Below are 20904 nucleotides of genomic sequence, written 5' to 3'. Positions count from 1 at the left end.
AACTTGAATCTTTGACCCAGAGTTCAAGCTCACTGCTGTTATATCATGATAATCTGACAATACATATAATATTGGCCATATTATATTTACATTACCACAGTGAGATGATTTTAGTCTCATGAACAACATTAGGCTAAAAGATCTCAAAACAAGGCAAAAATGTCAGAAATCAGGAAGGGGCCATATACATTCTCAGAGAATTTTAATTCTTTAGGTAGTGAAGCTAGTCTTCCCTAATCATTTGGGAAGCATTAGCTGCCAAATCTGCTGCCAATTTACAAAGACAATAGGAAGAGCTTTAACCATCACTTCATTTCAAAGGTAGAGGTGGAGTAAGAAACCATCAATTTTCTTCTGTAAAGAATAACATACAGAAACTGAGCAGAAAAACAATGATATGACAGACAAAATTGACACCAACAAACACAACAGACACAAGGCTGGAAAAAAACAACAGACAAAAAAGAAACATCTCTTTTGAGGTGTCATCACAGACAGCCATGTGTCTGTAGTAGGTAGCAAACTATCATTAATTTCTTCATGCAAAAATAAATAAACAAATAAACCGACTGATCAAGATTTTTTTTTACTAATTAATTTTAGGTCCTGTTAGGTCTCACACTCACCCTAACCTCCTCTTCTTCTGTCTTCTTTTTCTACTCGCACCTTGCAGCTCAACCTTCAACATCCTCTGTACATGTCCAAATCATCTCAGCCTTGATTCTCTATGTTTGCCTTCATCTTGAACTGTGAGTCAGCTGTGAGCTGAGCATCCTTATCTGCTTCAGTGGCACCGCTGTACATATATCAAAAGATATATTTAAGTATTTCTCTACTAATACTTGTTTCAGAGCCACATTGCTACTCTCTGTTCCAACGTGTGGCCCATTTCAAGTGTATTACAGAGCCCTTTCTGAAATGATATATGTGACACAACATAAAGCTGTGCAGATTGGCCAAATAAACTTAGTACAAAAATTTTAGACACTTATGTTTGGTTGATGATTTCCTTGTTGTAACAATGCTTGTTCCCAGTAAATCTCACACTGTTTAAAGCCTGTTTATGTCTCCTTAAATGGCCCCACATTTGTAAGGAAAATGCATCTGTGGCTGGAGCAGTAGAGTTGAGTATGTATTGTGTCCGTGAAAATCTTTCCATACATAAGCGCTTTTTCTTCACCACAACATACTGGTACAGCATCCGCATCAGTGCCGCAGCACCAATCAACCAGTATAAATAAAAGTGAATTGAATTGAATTTAAAAGTATCTATATCAGTATTGGCATTGGCAGTAATGACCCTGGCCCTGGTTTAGGGCGAATACCAACATCGTATCACACCACTAACGTTAATCCTTCATCACGCTGAGGATTATCCACAGTCATTTGCCATTTCTAGTCAGTGCGGGATGACTTTTGACACTAGATGGTGACATTGTCCTATTTAGCTGTATTTATTTAGTTATTTATTTATTTATTTATTTATTTTTATTTTGTTGGCAGAACTTTCTTTATGTATCAGTACAAACAAAAAGGCTACTTGAACCTTTTTAACTATGTTACAAGCCCAACGTAAACATCTGCGCCATGACACGAGGAGAAAAAAAGGGATATGTTTAGGGTGTAAGGAGACTGATGTCCGTTTGTTATTGTCGCCAGCCTGCAGTACATTAAAAAATATCTTAGACAGTTAAACTGACAGATTTAATAACCTACTGAAGGTGCCATAACGCTATTTTATTTTTTGAATTCCAGTTCAGTTCTTGACCACTAATGGTGAAAAGATAGTCTACAATAGATGTCTAGGCCTTAACATTAAAAAAAAAAAAAAAGCGAGGAGAAAAAGACTAAACCCAGACTAAAGCTTTCATCCTGATGCCTCACTTAAACTGCCACTTTAAGCCAGTTTAAGCCTCCGGGAGCAGGTTCCATCTTTGCAGGTAACGTTTAATACACTGCAAAGAAACATTACCAATGTAATTCAGAAGTTAATTTTAGTGGTTTATGAGATTATTCGTGTTAACAAATTAACAAAACTCATATATCTTTACTATTCTTTGAACACATTTTTCATGGAAATGAATAATTCTTTAGAACGAATAACAATAAACAACGAGAACAGATAAGAGAAAAGAGCAAATGTCAGACGGATGTGGATATTTTTTTACAGCGGGTAAGGCGGGACTTGTTCTGAGAAGTGAAAGTAAAAGCGAAAATTTCTGAGAAGCACCTACACAAACTGACGCACCGCGACAAGGGTTTTCTTTGATTTTTAGTCTTTTACTTTAGAATCAGCACCTAATATGCTGCACAGTCTGAATTCCTTTGCGCTTCAGCCGGGAGGTTTCTCTTTTGAGAACAGCCGCAGGTACACAAACTGGATTTAACAGCGTTTACAAAAACGGCTTTACGACATTAATGGCGGAACAAAAAAAAAAAAAAGATTAGCGATTTCACACTAATATGAGGCTCTCTGTCTTCCCTTTTCTCTGCCGTGTCATTACCAGGAATGCCGTGCTGGAGTCTAATTTGTCTCAGGCTGGTTACAAAGCTCCTAATGCCAGGAAGACAGGCACCACCATTGCTGGAATTGTATACAAGGTTTGGATTAATCATCAGTGGTTGGACAACACTAGTAATACACTAGGAAGCTGAATTATCATTTAAAGTGTGTTAACTTTTATATTTCCTTTTTGTGGTGTTAGGATGGAGTCATCTTGGGAGCAGATACCAGAGCTACAGATGACATGGTTGTGGCTGACAAAAACTGCATGAAAATTCACTACATTGCTCCAAAAATCTAGTAAGTTTACTCATTAATTTTACAGGACAAGTCGAATTGACTCCTCACTCACTTTGAAGATAGCTCTCACTAGAAAACAAGACCCCCGATGGCGGCAAGGCTCCTAGCATGCCAGCTTCATTTCATTCAGTTTCTTGATTTCTTTCCTGATGTCAAGATTTAAACCAGTATGGCCCATCAGCCAGCCATCTGCCTGAATCAGCTTACAAACTAAATGGTCACATTCCAAAGTCTACCTCTTGTGGCCCCTATCTGCTCGTCTAGTGCTGATTCTGCCATCATTCTCTCTTCAGAGAAAAACATTCCAATAGCTAGAATGCAAATACTATTGCTAACATTTAATTTTTTTCTTCAAAATTGCTGATGACTTTTCAGTTCCTGACTTGGCCAATGCCTCCTTAGTTCTCATGTCTCCTCCTCCTTGTCTCCTGGTGCCCCTTGTCTGATGCTTCTCCAGTTCCAGGGCAGGAGATGCACCACACATCATCAGAGCAAACTGGCACCTTCCTGGGTGTCATACACATGGACAGCTATAGACACTATGGATGCATTGTTATACTGACACTTATACTTGCTGAGGCAAGGGTCTACTTCGGAGGACAGACTTAATTTTCAAAATGAGGACAGATTCAGCAACTATATGGCTTATTTACTTTCTTCAGATCTCTCTCCTTCTCTCTTAAAAACACAAAAAACAAAGAGACAAAGAAGAATAAAAACAGAGAGGGATAATAAGACTTGAGGCAATACATGGTATACCGTTCTGCCATGTATCTCCAAAACAAAAGAAATTAAAAAATGCATAAAAATGTACAAAAGTACAAAAATGTGGCTTTTTTTCTTTATGCGTCAAAGGCTAAGCAGAGATACTTATGCCATGTTCGTCAAACGGGTTATTGTTTGACTTGTCTAAAATTTTTTTTGTATGTTTTGTAGCTGCTGTGGAGCTGGTGTTGCTGCAGATGCAGAGATAACTACACAAATCATGTCATCCAATGTGGAACTTCACATGCTCAACACTGGGCGACCCCCACTTGTTGCTATGGTTACCAGACAGCTCAAACAAATGCTGTTCAGGTGAGAGCAATAGAGCATAAGTAACTAATAGTTGGATGCTAAACAAGCAATATTCAAATTGTCGGGCATAGAGCTGCTATGGTTGGCTAACTTAAGCTAACTTATTATGGGAAAATAAACAAGGGTTACACACTATTATTTTACTAAAATTTAAATTGGATAATTTTCTATCATTAGCTTCTGAACTAGGGCTTGCTGGAGCGATAAGCATTCGTGTACCCTCATTGTCTCTGTACTCTATTGTTTTTGTTTTGTTGCTTATTCACATGTGCACATTTTGGAGGATGTGCTCCGTATTCCTCTAACAAAAAAAGTTGGATGTTGTGGTAATGCCATCTGTTTGATTTGTCAGGTACCAGGGTCACGTGGGGTCATCTCTGATTGTTGGAGGAGTTGATGTGACTGGAGCTCACCTGTACAGTGTTTACCCTCATGGCTCTTATGACAAACTGCCTTTTCTCACCATGGGTATGTATATGTTTAGGGTACTGTCTACTATATGTGCAGAATGCTGTGGCAGGTGTCTAAGAGTTTTCTAGAAGAAAAATCAAATAATTTTAAAAGTTGGAACTTGGTTTAAAACATCAATAAAAAAACAGAATCCACCAGTCTACGGAGCTTGGAAAGAAAAGCCTCTGGACTTGTTTAAGTTGCTTGAAGACGTTTCACCTCTCATCTGAGAAGCTTCTTCGGTTCTAAGGGTCAAATGGTGGAGAGTCCCAGATATAAACCCAGTGGGAGTTTCCCCCCCAAAGAGGGACAAAGGACCCCCTGATGATCCTCTACCTAATCATATGAGCCGAGGTGTGAAAACAGGTGTGGGTCACAATCAGCCAGAGTTTCGGGTGAGCTCATTGTGAAACCTGGCCCCATCCTATCATGTGATTTCCTGAGGTTAGATGGCCCAGGATGTGAGTGGGCGTTAAGGCATCTAGGAAGGGTTCTCAAAACTGGATTATAGATGGCAGACAGAGGTGAAACGTCTTCAAGCAACTTAAACAAGTCCAGATGCTTTTCTTTCCAAGCTCTTTAGACTACGATGACCTGGATGACTGAGAACCTTCACAGACAGAATCCAGCAGTTTGAAAATCTCATAAATTAATATTTTATTGACCATATAACATATTATAAACATACCAAATGCCTAAACTGAGATGTTTTACTACTTTATGATAAAAACAGTACTGTGCAAAAGTCTTGAGGCACCTGTTATTGCTTTTTATTTTGCTATGAAAGTAACAAATAGAAACGGTAATTTTGAAATGTGCAAACACATATGCAAGTACAGTATATAAGGGAAATGTAGAGTTTGGACAATTCCACCCAGCCGCCATAGTACAAGAGGCTGGGTACACCGTGGACAGGTTGCTAGTCTTTTGCAGTGCTTACAGGCAGAGACAGACAACCATTCACACTCATATACCATACACACCTACAGGCGATTTAGAATTACCAATTAACCTAACCCCACTAACTGCATGTGTTTGCACTGTGGGAGATATTACCCAGAGAGAACTCGCATTGATTCAAACTGCATGCAAACTCCAGACAGAAAGGCCCAGATGCTGGAGTTGCCGTGGACCTTCTTGTTGTACGGCAACAATGCTGCCCCTGCACAAGTCTAACAAGCTTAAAGTTAATATTTGGGATGACCACCTTTATTTTACAACACAATCTGACCTCTCTTAGGCAAGCTTTCTTGTAATGTCTTTAAGTAGCTTTCATGCTCTCCAAGCTTCTGGAAGTATATTCCAAAACTCATATCTTAGAGACTTGATACTACCTTACTATCCCAACACAACACTTATACTGTAGGCTTAGTGTAGTTCCTCACTGTACACAATTTCGTTGTACATGTACAATAACAATTTACCATTTTACCATATTCTATGGTTTTCAAAAATAGAATGGGTAACAGAGCCTTCAGCTTCTAGGCCCAACTCCTGTGAAAGATTCAAGAGATTCAAGTGGTTAAGCAGAGCAATGGAATTCTTACTTTGCAGGTTCCCTTCACACAACTAAATAAAAACAAACATAAAATAAAAATAAAAATAAAGACTAAACTTAACTCTGAGCATAGAATATAGCATTCAAAATAATAAATAAAGTAAAACAAGTACAAGTTTGTAGCACTTGTAGCTTATGTGTAGGTGTAGTCAGAATTTAAATTGCAAGTAGTTGCAACACTGTCACAGTGGTAATATATACAGAGTATGTGGTATTAAAATGTTGATAGTGTCTGAAGTTGTGTTATGTTGTATACAACTGTACAAAATTGCAAATTACAGGTCATAAGTCAGTAATTCAGTAGCCTGATAGCCTTTGGATTGAAACTGTTTGTTAGTCTGGTTGTCCTTGCTTTCACACTCCTGTAGCATTTGCCAGATGGCAGGAGTGAGAACAATGTGTGCTGTGGGTTGGTGCGGTGCTTGATGATGTTGTGTGCCCTTTTCCTGACCCAAGTGTTGTAAATGTCCTGTAGTGGTGGGAAGGGTACTCCACAGATGAATTGTGCCGTTTAATGACACGCTGGAGAGCTTTCCTGTCCTGAGTGGTGCTGTTCCCATACTATGATGGAGTTTGTCGGGATACTCTCCACTGTGCACCTGTAGAGGAATTAGAAGGTCTTCACCCTCTCCACCTGAGTCCCGTTGATGTATAGTGCGGTGTGCTGGCCTCTCCTCATCCTCGGGTCAATAATCAGTCAACAGAGTTGGGGAGTAACGGAATACATGTTTGAATTTTAAAATACAAAATATGAGTAACTGTATTCCGTTACAGTTACCATTTAAAAAGGTGGTATTCAGAATACAGTTACATTGTTGAAATAACGGGATTACACGGCGGTCTTTTCCTGTTTCATATGTTAGGCTATGCCCTCTCTATTTTTGGTAATTCCACGCCGGTGGAATCCTAAAGAAAACACGCATTAAGAGGCTCTAATGCCTGGGTCTCAAAATTGCGGCCCATGTCACCTCTACTTGCGGCCCGCATAATGACGTGAAGAAATATTTTTAAAAATTATTGTTCAAAAAATTATTTAATATGAAGGCAATAGGCAGAATGTTACAGGCATAGCTCTAAAGAATGTAGCCTCATGGGCAGTGTAGCCCAGTTGTAAGTAAGCCATTAAGACTCGACTGTACACTGTGTTCGTGTTTTTCTCCGAAACAATAATTTCTGTTGGAGCAGCCTTTCAACAACTCTCTGTCTCTCGCTAGCAAAGTAGACCCAGACAACAATAATAATTGTAATAATAATCATCATACCCTTCTCAGCATTTAAGGAGAGACTATTTTCCAGGCACCAGAATACCAGCTGAGAATACCAGCTGAGAATACCAGCAGTCTCCTCTTCACCAGTGAGCCTGATGAAGGTTGTGCTGTCAGCGAATTTAGGTGTTGCTGGGAGAGGACACAGTCGTAGGTGAAGAGGGTGTACAGGAGTGAACTGAGAACACAGAGAACACTGAGAACACAGCCTTGGGGAGTACTTGGTTTGTGTCTGATGTCTGCCTGTGGGGAAGTCCAGGACCCAGCTTCAGAGGGGGGGTGTCAGTCGAAAAGTAGAGAGCTTTCACACCAGTCTGTTTGGGATGACAGTGTTCAATGCTAAACTAAGGTCTATAAACAGCATTCAAACATAGGTGTCCTTATTTTTGAGGTGTGAGAGGGCTGTGTGGATGACTGCATTAACAGTGTCTTCAGTAGAACGATTCTTCTGATATGCAAATTGCAGAGGGTGTAATGTGTCTGGGATGGCTTCTTTGATATGGGTCATGACTATCCTCTCAAAGCACAACTGAAGTGAGTGCGATGGGGCAATAGTCATTCAAGCAGGTTATGTTGTTTCTCTTGGGGAAAGGGCACTATGGTGGCGGACTTGAAGCATGTAGGCACAGCTGACTGGGTGACGGACAAATTGAAAATGTCTGTAAAAACATCAGCCAGCTCTGAAGAACAGACCCTCAAAGAGCTCTGTGCCGCCTCTGCTGATAGAATGCCTCCGTGTTGGTTGGTGTTGAAGGTGTCGAAGCCAGCGTAGAGCTCATTCGGCTCGTCTGGTAATGTGTTGCAGCTAGCTGACTGTGACCCTGCTTTTCCTCTTCTGGAAATCAATGATGTATTGCAGGCCCTGCCACATGAATCTGGAATCTGAGTTGTTGTAATATCCTTCCAGCTTCAGTCTGTACTGGCTCTTGGCTTCTCTGATGGTAACCAGGGAAGCCAGTATGCATCAGTGGTAACCACTGATGCATACTGGCTATTCCTCTAAATTCACAGAACTGTGCTCTCTCAGGGCAGCAGTCTTAAACACACTCCAGTTTGTAGCATCAAAGCAGTCCTGAAGCACCAATTCATTCTCTTCATTCCAAATTTAATAATTTTACTTGCTGGGAGGGCTCATTTGAGGAGCTGCCAGTATGAATGGAGTAGCTCCCATTTTGGATTCGTGAGACAGTAACCCTCTTTACTTTTAAGATTAGGTTCAAAACTCTCATTTTCGACAAAACCTAATATTAGAGCTCAATCAGGTGACCCTAAATCCTCCTTTAGTAATGCTGCAATAGGCTTAAGCATTTCTTCTTCACTCATCTCCTTTCACTCTCTTGTGTATTTATACACCACCACTGTATTTAATCATTAGCAATTAATAAACTCTGGCTTCTCCTGTAGTTTGCCTTTTGTGTTCTTCCTCTCTCTGTTCTCTTCCTTTCCCCCTTACCTCAAATGACCTCAGCACATAACTGCACCTCCTTGAGCCTGGTTTTGCTGGGCTTTTGTTCCTGTTCCTGTTAAATATATATATATATATATTTTAAACTCCTCACCAATTCCTTTCTTTCTAATACTGTAGGGTCTTTACCTCACAATAAAAAACAGCCTTGGGGTGACTTGCTTGGGGTGATCCTGTATAAACTGCAGGCTGGTAGTAACAAAGTTCTTAATGATACAATTTAAAATAGGTTCTTTGGTATGTTTTCTGTCTTTTATATGTATAGACATAAAACAGATTCATCCCTTTAGGTTCCTCTTTAATGTTTAAATGAGTCAGGTCAGTGTTTGTTCCTCATAAAACTGTGAAGACCTTGAATAGCTCATCACAGTATAAACTACATGTTTATACACTACATATGCACAGGAAGACTTCCAGAAATGACTGTCTTCCAGAGGTAGGAAGTAACAAACATATTTGTACTTTATTATCTATTTTTTTACATTTGCACCCTACATTTTTACACAAATATTTGTTATTCCTCTCTCCCTGCTTGCGTCATACAGATTCAAGCTGAGTACATTCATTAGAATTACAGTTTAGATGAACAAGTATAATCCTGTTAACAGCAAGAAAATGACATTTATTTGTGTTGATTTCAGTTTAGATTTGTTGAATCCAACTGCGAACAGCACCATCACTAATTTCATTCATACTGTGATGGCCCAGCAGCGAAGGAAATCATTCAAAAAGAATCAAAGTCTTGGGCCCATAAAATAATAACAATACTGATAACTCAAACAAACTGACCTAACTTAACAAGACAAAGGGGAAACTTAAATAGTGGCTGATCAGTCCACAAAAAACACAAGGGGTAAAACACACAAAAAACCTAACTGAAACTAACATAACGAACTCCAATTCCCCCCCATGGTCCCGAGTTACGGAATGAGCAAATTTGCAGTTTTCCATCAAGGCTTGCTCCGCCCCTTTTCCACCTCTTGGCTCCTCAATCAAGGGACTGGAGCAGCTGCAACTAAGGTAACTCAAAAATCAAAGATTAATCATACTTAACTAAAACTAAAATGTGCACACTTATTTTAGAATGCAGTGTTATGTGGATATGTTAATTAATTCTAAACCAAAACCAGTTATTCATTGTCCTGTAAATTAATTCCTATATTTAAAGACAAATGTGAATGCAGTGTTATGTATAAGCCTTTACGCTAATATGGTGGCCATTACCACTGTGTGGCTGTAAGTGCAGCCATCACACATACAGTGTCTAGCATTATGTCTTTATCCCTCAATCTCCCGTCCAACAAGAATAGCCTGAATAACCGATAACTTCTACACTTATCGATAATATTTTCACTAATGCTGTTGACAGGAATGTTTTAAGTGGATTAATAATAAATGACATATGTTACCATCTACCAGTTTTTGCAACATTACAGAACTATGCCAGGATTAACAGATGTGAACCTAATAAGAAATTAATTAGACATAAAACACAAGAAGCAATTTGCCGCCTCAACAGCCAAGACTGGAGTAACATCTATGTTCAAGATGTTGACGTGGCATTTGAAAACTCTGTTGTATAATTTTATTTTATTTTTTTAAAGAACAATAGAAGCTGAACAAACTTATAAGAGGTATAAGAATAAATTGATAAAAATTATAAGAAGCAGCAAAAGAAATGACTACAGTAAAGTTTTAGATGAAAATAAGAATAACATGAAAAACATGTGGACAATACTAAATAACATTGTAAATAAAGGAACTAAGGGATTAGAATATCAAAATAACTTGCAAATACAAAATACAATGATCAGTGACATAAAAGAAATTGCAAATGGTTTTAATGACTTTTTTCTTGATTTTGATCCTGTCTTGGCTTAAGGAATTGTAAAAGCTGGACATGCTCCTAAAACTAAAGCTATTAATGTAGCAAACTCAATGTTTATAAGGGGAGTAGATGAAGAGGAAATTATTTATGTAGCTACATCCTTTAACTCCAAAAAATTAACTAACTGACTGTGATGGCATTGTTATGAATTGAAATAAAGGTATTATTGGATGTATTGTGAAACCATTTACCTACATTTGTAATCTGTCATAACAGAATGGTGTATTCCCTGAGATGAAAATTGCAAAGTTAGTTCCAATATATAAAGCTGGAGATAAACATATTCTCGCAAACCATCAGCCCATCTCTTTAATACCACAGTTCTCTAAGATACTGGAAAAATATTTTTTAAAATAGATTGTATGAGTTTATCACAAAAAACAATGAATAGCAGATTAGATGCAAAAGCACCACAACACATACGTTAATGAAGTTTATAGATACAGTAACAACTGCTATTGAAATCAAAGAATATGCTGTCAGTTTTGGGGCCACTGCTTTTCATATTGTACATTAATGAGATGTGTGCAATTTCAAAGTCTTTGAAAATAATATTATTTGCAGACGATACAAAATTACTGTGCCGTGGAAGTAACTTGGAAAAACTTCTGAATGTACTAGAAAATGAACTAAATAATCTGAAGACCTGGTTTGACTATAATAAATTAATATTGAACCTGGGTAGAACAAAATTCATAATATTTGGGAATCACACATATTCTACCAATAGTAAACTGACAATAAATAACATGGCAATTCTCTGGCAATTCTCTACAAGGTTAAGGATCGTATAAATCAAATGCATTATATACTCTTTATTGTTCTATGATACTCCCGTACATGACATATTGTGTGGACGTGTGGGGAAACACGCATAAAGCACACACCCATCCAATTCTGCAAAAAAGAGCAACAAGGATAATAAATAAAACCACCTCAAGAGAACCATCAAATCCACTTTTTATTAAACTGAATATTCTCAGATTTAAGGATTTGGGTGACCTCAGAACCGTACAATGTACAAAGCAGCAAGTAAACTTTGCCACACAACATTCAGAACTTTTTCCAGATAAGACCAAATACTCATAACCTGGGAAGAATCCTTATGTTCAGCAAGCCAGTAGTTAGGACTAATGTAATATGTCACAGCATTACAGTCACAACAGTTAGTGTGTGGAACTCCTGTACAAATGAAGTTAAGAAAAAGACATCAATACAAAAATTCATGTGATTGTTTAATAAATGATAAATTGCGTGAATATAGGAAATTTCCTCTCATTGTGTTCTGTTGAAGCCTTGTCCTCAAATTCATAGACTGAGGCAAGAGTGTTTTGGTTTACAAGCTGAAATTTTTGTGTGTGTGTATGTTTATGTGTTGTATATGAGTCTAGACTTGTATACAGTCAAACATGTGTGGATCATATAATGTCGAATTGTGAATATTGATTTTAATACTTCATACAGCATTCCAACTTTCAGTCATAAATTATCATTATTAACATACAGTTGAATGAAAATACTTTTGCCTAGCAACAGACAGTGACAGTAATAGTAATAATAACAATGTTTGGCTCTGATTTTAGGATCTGGAGCAGCAGCTGCTGTCTCTGTATTTGAGGACAGGTTCAAACCAAATATGGAGGTAAGGCATTGTCATGTTCCCTCTTATGACATACTGTAGGTAATTAAATAAAGAGTCAAATCTTTAAGAATAAACAAATTGAAGTAATAATGTCCACAGAATCGGAAAGACATATAAATTGAATGAAATTTAATAACATGTCTTCAGTTGGAAGAGGCGAAGCAGCTAGTACGAGATGCCATCGCTGCAGGGATTTTCTGTGACCTGGGTTCAGGCAGTAACGTCGACTTGTGTGTCATCACTGAAGCTGGAGTGGAATATTTGCGTGGCTATGACAAGCCCACAACGAAGGGGAAAAGGTGAGCCATTATTCTATTACACTGTTAATTTGTGTTTTTTCGTTTGTTAATCTGCTGGTCACATAATCAGAGCACTCACATGGGCATTTTCATAAAGGACAAAAAGACTAATATGATCACTAAATTCTGCTTAATATAGGCATCAACAATAGCAGCAAGAGTAACAAAGCAGTTAAACCAATGCGATTTAACACCAAAGTTTAAAGTTAATCACAATTTTTAAACTTCTGCTTGTCCACCTGCTTTTCATAGAAAAGCAAAACTGTAGATGCTATGCAGAAAACTTTTCCTGAATCACTGGACGAAGTTGGGCATTGAGGCCGTTATTAGTTTGGTCAGATTTTCTTGACATTTGACAGTCACTACAAACATATCTGCTTAACATCAAACATGTAAAACTCCTCAAGATTATCCCAAAAGAAGTGTCACTCAAACCAGAATTATTCCTACTTTGCTTCTACTCAGAGGAGCACAGTAAACGGCTTCTTTTCAGCTTAACTTTTTATTTAACTTTTGTCCTAAATAAAATAGAATGTGTGGATAAATCTGAAACTGACCTGACAGTTTTTCTTCTTTAGGAAATATCTAATCCAAATCCAATTAGATAAATCTAATGCGTTACATTTTCTCTCTCTCTCTGTCTTTTCTTTTCAGAGAAGGGCAGTACAGGTATAAGACTGGGACCACCGCTGTCCTGACCAAAACTGTGACACCCCTGTCCCTGGATGTGGTCAATGAATCTGTTCAGATTATGGACACTGAATGAAATTCAGCAGCATTTTTCAGCTAGAATAAAATGTATTCAGTAGAATAGGATGAATAAAAAAAACCTTGTTAAATGATTAGTGTTCGCAAATTTATTTAGTGACTACTGCTGAAAAATACTGGAAGATGGTAACTATTTCTTTTTCTTACTAAAAAAAAATCTATATATAGCAGAACATGATCCGTTGTCTAAAGAATTATTAAGGAATTTATTAAAAATCACTTTTGGTGACCTACTGGTCTGTGAAAACACAATAAAATCTTATTTTCATGCATTGCTAATTGCTGAGCTTTATAATGTCACAGCATTATGCTTTATAGTATATATTTGATTATTTATTGAATAATTTGAAGAGTATTATGTCACACACTTCTCTGTCTTTTAACAATAGCTTCCAAAGGGTTATCTCTAAAGAGCTCCAGACAATGCACACTCACTGATTTACACATATCCACCAAAGGATCCAAAAAGTGGGTGAGCAACATTTAATGAATCCTGAAAAAGTACATGGAAGATCAGATCACAGTAAGGGTATTCACAGCAAACACACAGGAATTATTATTTTAGTGGTCGACAATAGCTTTAACTATTTTAAGAGAAATAAAATCCAAGTCCCAAACGGATACAATTTTAGAGCTTTATCACACAGATATTACTAAGCAGGTAGTGAGATGGCTTTTTTATGCATCACCACATGCAGTTTACAGGGGGACAAGTTTGTAGATCACTTGGCAACAAATGCTGTGTCATGAGAAAAGAATACAAATTGCCCAACAACACCCACTTTCAGATTACACTTCTGTAATGAATAATTTAGGTAAAGAAACTGAGCAGAATACTTGGAAAATTGATTCCAGTACAAAAATTAAAGGAACAAAATCTAAATGCAGAAACTGTGTACATACTTTCTGATTCTAAGAGCATAGTTTATAAAAGAAGAATAAAGGTTTTCTTTAATTTTTGAGTATCAAATAGTTAAGACAGGGCTTGTCCTGTATGGAAAACATCTGGTAGGCAAGTATAAGAGGGACAGCTCAAAACCAGTATGACGACTCAATCTTTACCACTGCAAGAATTTTATTTTATTTTTACCTTTATTTTAATAAAAGATATACATCTCTTTTACTGGTATTATGCACACCAGAAGAGTTTAGAGACTGATTAAAGACTTGTGAGCGGCTGGACAACAATTTCAAAACCTTGCTCATCTTGGATTAACTAGCCTAAAATGGCAATGAACAAAAATGACCGAATAGCTTTATAGTGGTAACATTTCAGTAAGTTTCAAACGGAACTTGGATATAAACAGTAGAGGCCAGCAGGCGTGTGTCGCAAGTTGTGAGCCATACGTGAAACGGAAAAAGACGAAGAAGAATCTGGCCCGCAAGCTGGATCAAAGCTGATTGGCTGAGCCAGCGGGGGGCGTTATTTGAATTTCAGTCTGGAGTGTGTGGCCTTTGTAGCTTTTCGGGTAGTTATATCGGCTTCGAGTATTTCAAGTTGAGAAGTGGTGTTGAACCCAACAGGTACGTGTACTATTATTTTACTTTTCTAATGAAACATTTTCAAGGGTGAATGTGTTGTTGTTCACGTGTAATAGCTCCTAGAACATGTCATTTAGATAAACAATCTGCAAAGCAAGGACCTTCTGTTCCATTTGGCCGTACGAGTCGTGCATGAAACCTTTATTTTGTGGGGAAATAATAATTATAATAATAATAAAAACTAAACACGTTATTATTTTTAATCCTCATATGTGACCTTAGCAGACGTCTCTGTGGAAACCGAGTAATGTTGCTCTAAATATTGTACAAGGCATTCATACTTTTTCCCCGTGCAATTTCTTGTGGATAATTTGATGTCAGTTAGTCACCCATTTGAAATTGTTAATCCTCACTACCTTTTTATTGCCATTTCCGAACGAGTTTTTGCAACAGGACCCAATGGTTCGATCGAATAGATCAAATATTTTATATCAAGGTGGTCTTATCTCTAGCTTTCTCTATATTTTAGTAAAATTTGTTTGCTCATATTATAGCAACACTATGTATTAGCTATATAGCGTAGCTTGTATTTTAGCGACTGCAACTTGTCAATTTCCTTGTATACAGTAGTTTTAAAACGCTGTGATTCTTCGCAGGAATATGACATAGCATCCCAGCATAGTTATATTAGGCTTTATTTATAATGCCCGTGTCATAATTTTCTGTTTTTCTAAAATGTAATTTGAAACAGTTGCTTGAATGAAGGTACCAGAGAAGATCTCAGAATTGCATGTTGTAGACTGTATAAGAAACAAGAAATTGTGTCAGATTAGAAAAGGGACACAGTGCAGAGCATGACAACAATGCCACTTAAAACTATAACTTTGTCCTCATTTTATGGTATAACAGCTTTTTCTCCAAAATGGATTATATCCATTTTTTAAAATTTGGTTTGTGATGCATTCTAAGGATATTCTTTGTGACTAATTTGTTAGGGTACTTTCACAGATGGGTTATTCAGTCCATTTAAATGGAACTCTGTTTTGTTTTCCCAATTGTTGCAGTTCATTTGTGCAAGTGTGAACACAGTAATCCCACAGAGACCCTTTGGAGAAGGTGGTCTCTGTACGTTTCCAAATGAACTCCTGGTTTGTTTATGGTGTGAATGTGATCTGACCAGGATTCAAGCCAACTGCCAGGTGTGCAGTACACGTTTAAGCTATAAGATGTCCTTTAGCTATGTATGCTTTGGATTCTCAATGTAGGAAGGAACCACTGATGTGCAAAGGTCTGTATGGGCTAGCAACTAGCTGTGAAGTGAACATTACCAAGGCTTTTAATTTTGAGTACAAGATCCATAGAGGCAGGGGTCTGTCACACCAGGCAAGAACCCATGTTTAGGCTGTGTAAAGATACCCCTGAGACAATTCAGCACATAACAGCAGGGTGAAAATGCTAGCAGGCACCCATATTATACAGGAACATCTTTTAAACTCAAGTCCCGAGGTTAAAATGACCACCCTAGTGTGGTCGAGAATGACCAAGCTAAGATCCCATGGGATTTCCAGATACAGACGGACAAACTAGTGATGGCTAACCAACTGTACATAGCAGAGGAAGACAGCCATAGTGATAGATGTAGCTATACTGAATGACAGCAACATCAGGAAGAAGGAACTTGCTGGAGAGGTACTGAGGGCTGAGAGAAGAACTCGAGAAGATGTGGACGATGAGGGTAACAGTGGTAATCTGAGCAGCGAACTCCAGGCTAGGCTAGGCAAATGGCTCCAGCAGATCCTAGGAACAAAAAACATTAAATGACTTTTGACTGTTGGTGTATTCTTGAGAAAGTAATTTTTGAAGATGGAGCTGAAGTAGTTAGTGTCTGGGGGGGAAAAGACTTGACACACTTGGATAAGATTGGCACATGTCCTGCTTTCCCTTCTCATTCAAGCAGTTATAAAATGACGTATTCCACTGGCATGAGTACCTTTGCAAACAAGAGCTGCTTCTCATGTGTCAGGGTAGCTTGATGTTTCTAATGATCTGTGATTTGAAGTAAGCCACGCTTCCCCTTTTACTTTGAATGCATTTGAGACAAAATCAATCTACCGAGCATTTTCTTCTGTAATCTGATGATCTTTTCTAGGCCTTTTAAGCTGTTTTATACCTCCCTCTATACCTTTATACCTCCCTCTATACCTTTATACCTCCCTCTATACCTTTATACCTCCCTCTATACCTTTATTTACCTGGATAAATAAAGTTTAAATAAAATGAAAACAAAATAACTGCTTACCTTGTCTGATAAAATAATAAGTACAGTTACTGACTGAAAAGGAAACTTGAAAGTTTGTTCTTTGTTTTTTGTTTTTTTTCTGCCTCTAGTAATGTCCCTAATCTGATATAGTTAAATTGTGACCTTGGTGTTATTCCCTTTGTAATTGTGCCTGTACATTTGTAGCAATGCGTCATAATTTATCTGCCAGCCGTCGGAAGGGTAAAACCCCTCAACGGCGCCCCCAAGTGCCAGCCCAAAGGACCTCCAATGTAACAGCCCAAAGGACCTCCAGTGTAACAGCCCAAAGGACCTCCAGTGTAACATCCCAAAGGACCTCCAGTGTAACATCCCCAAGTCGCAGTGGAGTTCCAGGTTAGAGTAACTTTTAATCTATTTTGTGTGTGTGTGTGTGTGTGTGAGAGCAAGACCGCTCTCCCCCCCCCCCACCCCACACACACACACACACACTTTTCAGCACTTAAAATCAAAGGCTTATTTGATTATCAAAGATTTTACTTAATTGTCTTGCTAACAAAATGTATTTGTGGATTTAGGACAGCCTCCTGTTTCCCCCAAGAAGAGGAAATTTCGACCAGGAACCAGAGCTTTGAAGGAGATCCGCAAGTACCAGAAAAGCACAGATCTCCTCCTTAGAAAGGCGCCCTTTGCCCGTTTGGTGAGTCTGACAACAGCAGACCAGACACAGATAAAGTCACTTTTTACCCACTGGGAGTCTTTATTTATTTATTCATTTATTTATTTATTTATTTTTATAGTTGAATCAATAGAAGTGTTCTTTTTTTTCAATGCCTTTTAATTGTTGGAAGTACGAGAAAGAGAAACTACAGTAATTACAAATATGCTCATATATTCTGTCTCTTAACTCGGGTCTTAATGTTAATAACCATTATAGATATCTACTTGTCCGGTACAAAATCTATGTCTCCATCCTCACGATGATAGCATGTAAATAATCTTTACTGTGTTCACAGAATTGAGGCTGAAACTGGCAGCAAAAAGAACCAAGATAAAAGGAGCTGATTCTTTTGTACAATTCAATGTCTATAATCTCTTTGAAGGACACGAGGGAATTTTAGTCTTGTCCTCTTTGGGGCTGATCTAGGACTAGGATTCGGGCATTTGGTGCCATCAGAGTCGATTCTCTCAATGACCTGCAGGCACAAAAAATAGTTATTAAATAAAAAATAAATTAACTGCATAATACATACAGTCAAATGAAGGACTGTACATATGATGCAGGACCGCATAGAGTCCTGCGAAAAAACTGGAAGAAGTAATGGTGAACTTACTTTCCCTGTTAAGGCAATCCACATTACACCAGGGCCTGTGGTGCTGTCCAATACCAGCCACATTTCACCAGGTCCAGTATTGTTGGCCTATGCACAAAGTAACAGCCAGGTGTTACTAATCAAATGCACTTGATTTACTGATCAGTAGGCGCCTCTATGAAAGCAGAGGTTTTGGGCTGCCCAGTAAGAATACTTTATCTGGGAGGCGCTTGCGTCAGCTGGCTTCTTTCGTCATGGAGGATCAGCGGCTCTACTCTGAACCAAACCAAATTACTGAACTCTAAAGCCTGAAAACCCAGCCACATTTTGAAAAAAGATCATATTTGCCGCTTGTGTCTGCAATCTAATTTTTCACCTTTAAAGAGCTAGCAATAATAGTGTTAACACAAAGATCAGGCAGGGAACTTCTCTCACACCCAAGTTTTTGCTTCAGCTACTACCAGAGCTGCACTCTGCTTGGGATGTCAGGACCTGTCAGCTGTCTCTGGAGTCCGGCAGGCAAACAAAGTCCGAACAGTGCTCCTTCTTCAGCTTGACAGCTGTAATCACCTCTGGTGGCCACCATCTCATTCAGGGGATACTGCTACGGCAGACATGTGCCAACATTTCTGAGTTCATGCGCAGTTGGTTTTTTTTTTTTGTTTTTTTAAACAAATCAGTTACATACTCATATAGTTGGTGTTGAAAAAGCATCACTGTCTAGAGGGTTTTTTGTGTGTTTGTTGTGTGTGTGTGTGGGGGGGGGGTTTCTATGTGACTGAAGCCTCTGTTTCTTAAAAAGATGTTGGTTCTTCCTTTTGATTTAGGTTCATGAGGTGTGCCAAAGCTTTTCTAGAGAAAGGCTTCGATGGCAGGTTTATGCTCTTCTGGCCCTCCAAGAGGTAAGACGCCATCTCCATTAGCCTTTTGATGAATTGTGGACACTTGTAATGTTCACTTGTCTATTTGATACATTTACCTAGAATTACAAGTGTGATGGTGTGCAGTGTTTGTTTGTTTTTTTTGTTTGTTTTGGGGGTTTTTGCCTTAAATAAGGCCATTTAGATCGCCATACTGCCATTAGGTGGGGATCAGTTGATAGCTTATGTACCCTTTTCACACAGGTGACTGTGACAGAAAAGTATTCACAGTGCTTCACTTGTTACAGTTTTATCATGTTTGAGCCTGATTCCAAAATGGATTGAATTCATTTTTTACCTCAAAATATTATACACAACATCTCATAATGAAAAAGTGAACAATTTTTGCTTAGAATTCTTGCAAATTTATTAAAAATAAAAACCAAAACATGTACATAAGTATTCACAGCCTTTGTTCAATACTTTTGGCAAAAAGTTACATGTTATACTTTTGTTTGGTATAAGGTGTTTGTCCTGATATGCGGTTGTCCAGTCTTTTTCAAACGTAACGTGCTAACTGTAACTGAGGATTTTAGGAGCTTTTTTTAAGAGTGAAATGTAGCTCTCTGGGTTTTTTATAGTTTCTCAAAGCATTACATAGTCTGACCTTGGGTTAAATTTCCTGGTAAGATTAGTGACTGCCTTGAATGTTTCCCATTTCTGAATAATATTTTTCACTGTACATTGATGGACTTGTTTTAGAAATGGCCTTACAACTCTTTTTATAAACCCACTTCTGAACAGCAACAATTGCTCTCCAAGTTTGTCGCTGGTGTTGTTTGGCTTTCTTTTTGTTAACTAAATAATGTAATTATTTATTGTGTATATTGTGTAATTATTACATATTCCTATTAAGCCATAGTAAAGCTTGCCAATCAAACTTTTCTACATTCTTGTCCTCCCAGGCTGCAGAGGCTTTTCTCGTCTTGATATTTTCAGATGCCAACCTGTGTGCCATCCACGCCAAGAGAGTCACTGTATTCCCTCGTGACATTCAGCTAGCCCGGAGGATCCGTGGGGTGGATAATCTGTAATTCTTAATCCTATAACAGAAATACATTTGTTTCATTTTGATTTAGTTTAAATTACAACTGTTATATTAAAGGTTTTCTAATTGTATGCTACAATGTGGAGAGTTGAGGTTTGGTTCCTTTTCACACGTTGACTTAAAACAAATGGCATCCAATGAAACCAGAAGCTTTTTCATTCCCCCCGCTTTTTTTGTAAACATTAGTGAGGGGTTTTACTTTGCAGAATACATTTAATGTGTTCGTGTGATCACTGTTCTTTTTGTAATATTTGATATGCTGTTAATGTGTATATATTGTTGCACGTTGTATTAAACTTATATTCTTTTTTTCTATTACATGTGCCTCATCTATTTGATTTGGACAAAATGTATTATTTTATTTTAACATACAATGGAAACAAAAACCCACGAGGTTTTCTCAGTTGTGCTTTCACCTCTCAAAGCAATCTGGCTGTCTTCTTTGATCTTGGATATAAGCAAGGATCACTTATTGAATATTTTCTCTTTTCATTTTCTGTTACCCCTGGAGTTATTGGACAGTCATTGGTCTAAAAGAAAGACAGATGTTATATAGTAATTATATAATTATTATTGAGGACTGTGCTAAACAGTGGTCTGTGATCCTGAATTATTTTGCTGTCATTCCCAAAGTGGTAGGCCATATAACATCACAGCGTGGGGTCAGTG

At 37.9% G+C, this 20904-nt stretch overlaps 2 protein-coding genes across 3 annotated transcripts; both read left to right on the top strand.

Annotated features, from left to right (window-relative positions):
* Window positions 1–2190: 2190 nt before the first annotated feature.
* psmb10 (proteasome 20S subunit beta 10) lies at window positions 2191–13481 on the top strand. The gene is made up of 8 exons (XM_005751310.1): window positions 2191–2368; window positions 2508–2601; window positions 2706–2803; window positions 3740–3880; window positions 4233–4348; window positions 12090–12148; window positions 12296–12447; window positions 13102–13481. Exons 1-8 carry the CDS (start codon window positions 2304–2306, stop codon window positions 13211–13213), a joined length of 837 nt encoding a protein of 278 aa, XP_005751367.1. The 5' UTR covers window positions 2191–2303; the 3' UTR covers window positions 13214–13481.
* Window positions 13482–14571: 1090 nt separating this feature from the next.
* Window positions 14572–20550, top strand: cenpa (histone H3-like centromeric protein A). 2 transcript variants are annotated; one of them, XM_005751309.2, is made up of 6 exons: window positions 14572–14739; window positions 17162–17237; window positions 17286–17350; window positions 17533–17654; window positions 19095–19169; window positions 20093–20550. In XM_005751309.2, exons 2-6 carry the CDS (start codon window positions 17164–17166, stop codon window positions 20219–20221), a joined length of 465 nt encoding a protein of 154 aa, XP_005751366.1. In that variant the 5' UTR covers window positions 14572–14739; window positions 17162–17163; the 3' UTR covers window positions 20222–20550. The 2 variants fall into 2 exon arrangements, with proteins under 2 accessions (XP_005751366.1, XP_005751365.1); XM_005751308.2 differs by having other exon boundaries at window positions 14573–14739; window positions 17162–17350.
* The last annotated feature ends 354 nt before the right edge of the window (window positions 20551–20904 follow it).

The sequence above is a fragment of the Pundamilia nyererei genome, unplaced genomic scaffold (assembly GCF_000239375.1).
Source record: "Pundamilia nyererei isolate P.nyererei 1_Seehausen unplaced genomic scaffold, PunNye1.0 scaffold00306, whole genome shotgun sequence".
Taxonomy (NCBI): domain Eukaryota; kingdom Metazoa; phylum Chordata; class Actinopteri; order Cichliformes; family Cichlidae; genus Pundamilia; species Pundamilia nyererei.
Note: the sequence above shows the minus strand (reverse complement) of the source record. Positions and strands in the feature narration are given on the sequence as shown.

Excerpts from the sequence above, each read along its gene's own strand:
- psmb10 (XM_005751310.1), top strand. The coding sequence starts at position 2,304 with ATGCTGCACAGTCTGAATTCCTTTGCGCTTCAGCCGGGAGGTTTCTCT. Across the intron at positions 3,881-4,232 it reads CTCAAACAAATGCTGTTCAG|GTACCAGGGTCACGTGGGGT; the intron begins GTGAGAGCAATA and ends TTGATTTGTCAG. Across the intron at positions 12,448-13,101 it reads CCCACAACGAAGGGGAAAAG|AGAAGGGCAGTACAGGTATA; the intron begins GTGAGCCATTAT and ends TTTTCTTTTCAG.
- cenpa (XM_005751308.2), top strand. The coding sequence starts at position 17,164 with ATGCGTCATAATTTATCTGCCAGCCGTCGGAAGGGTAAAACCCCTCAA. Across the intron at positions 17,655-19,094 it reads AGGCGCCCTTTGCCCGTTTG|GTTCATGAGGTGTGCCAAAG; the intron begins GTGAGTCTGACA and ends CTTTTGATTTAG. Across the intron at positions 19,170-20,092 it reads CTCTTCTGGCCCTCCAAGAG|GCTGCAGAGGCTTTTCTCGT; the intron begins GTAAGACGCCAT and ends TTGTCCTCCCAG.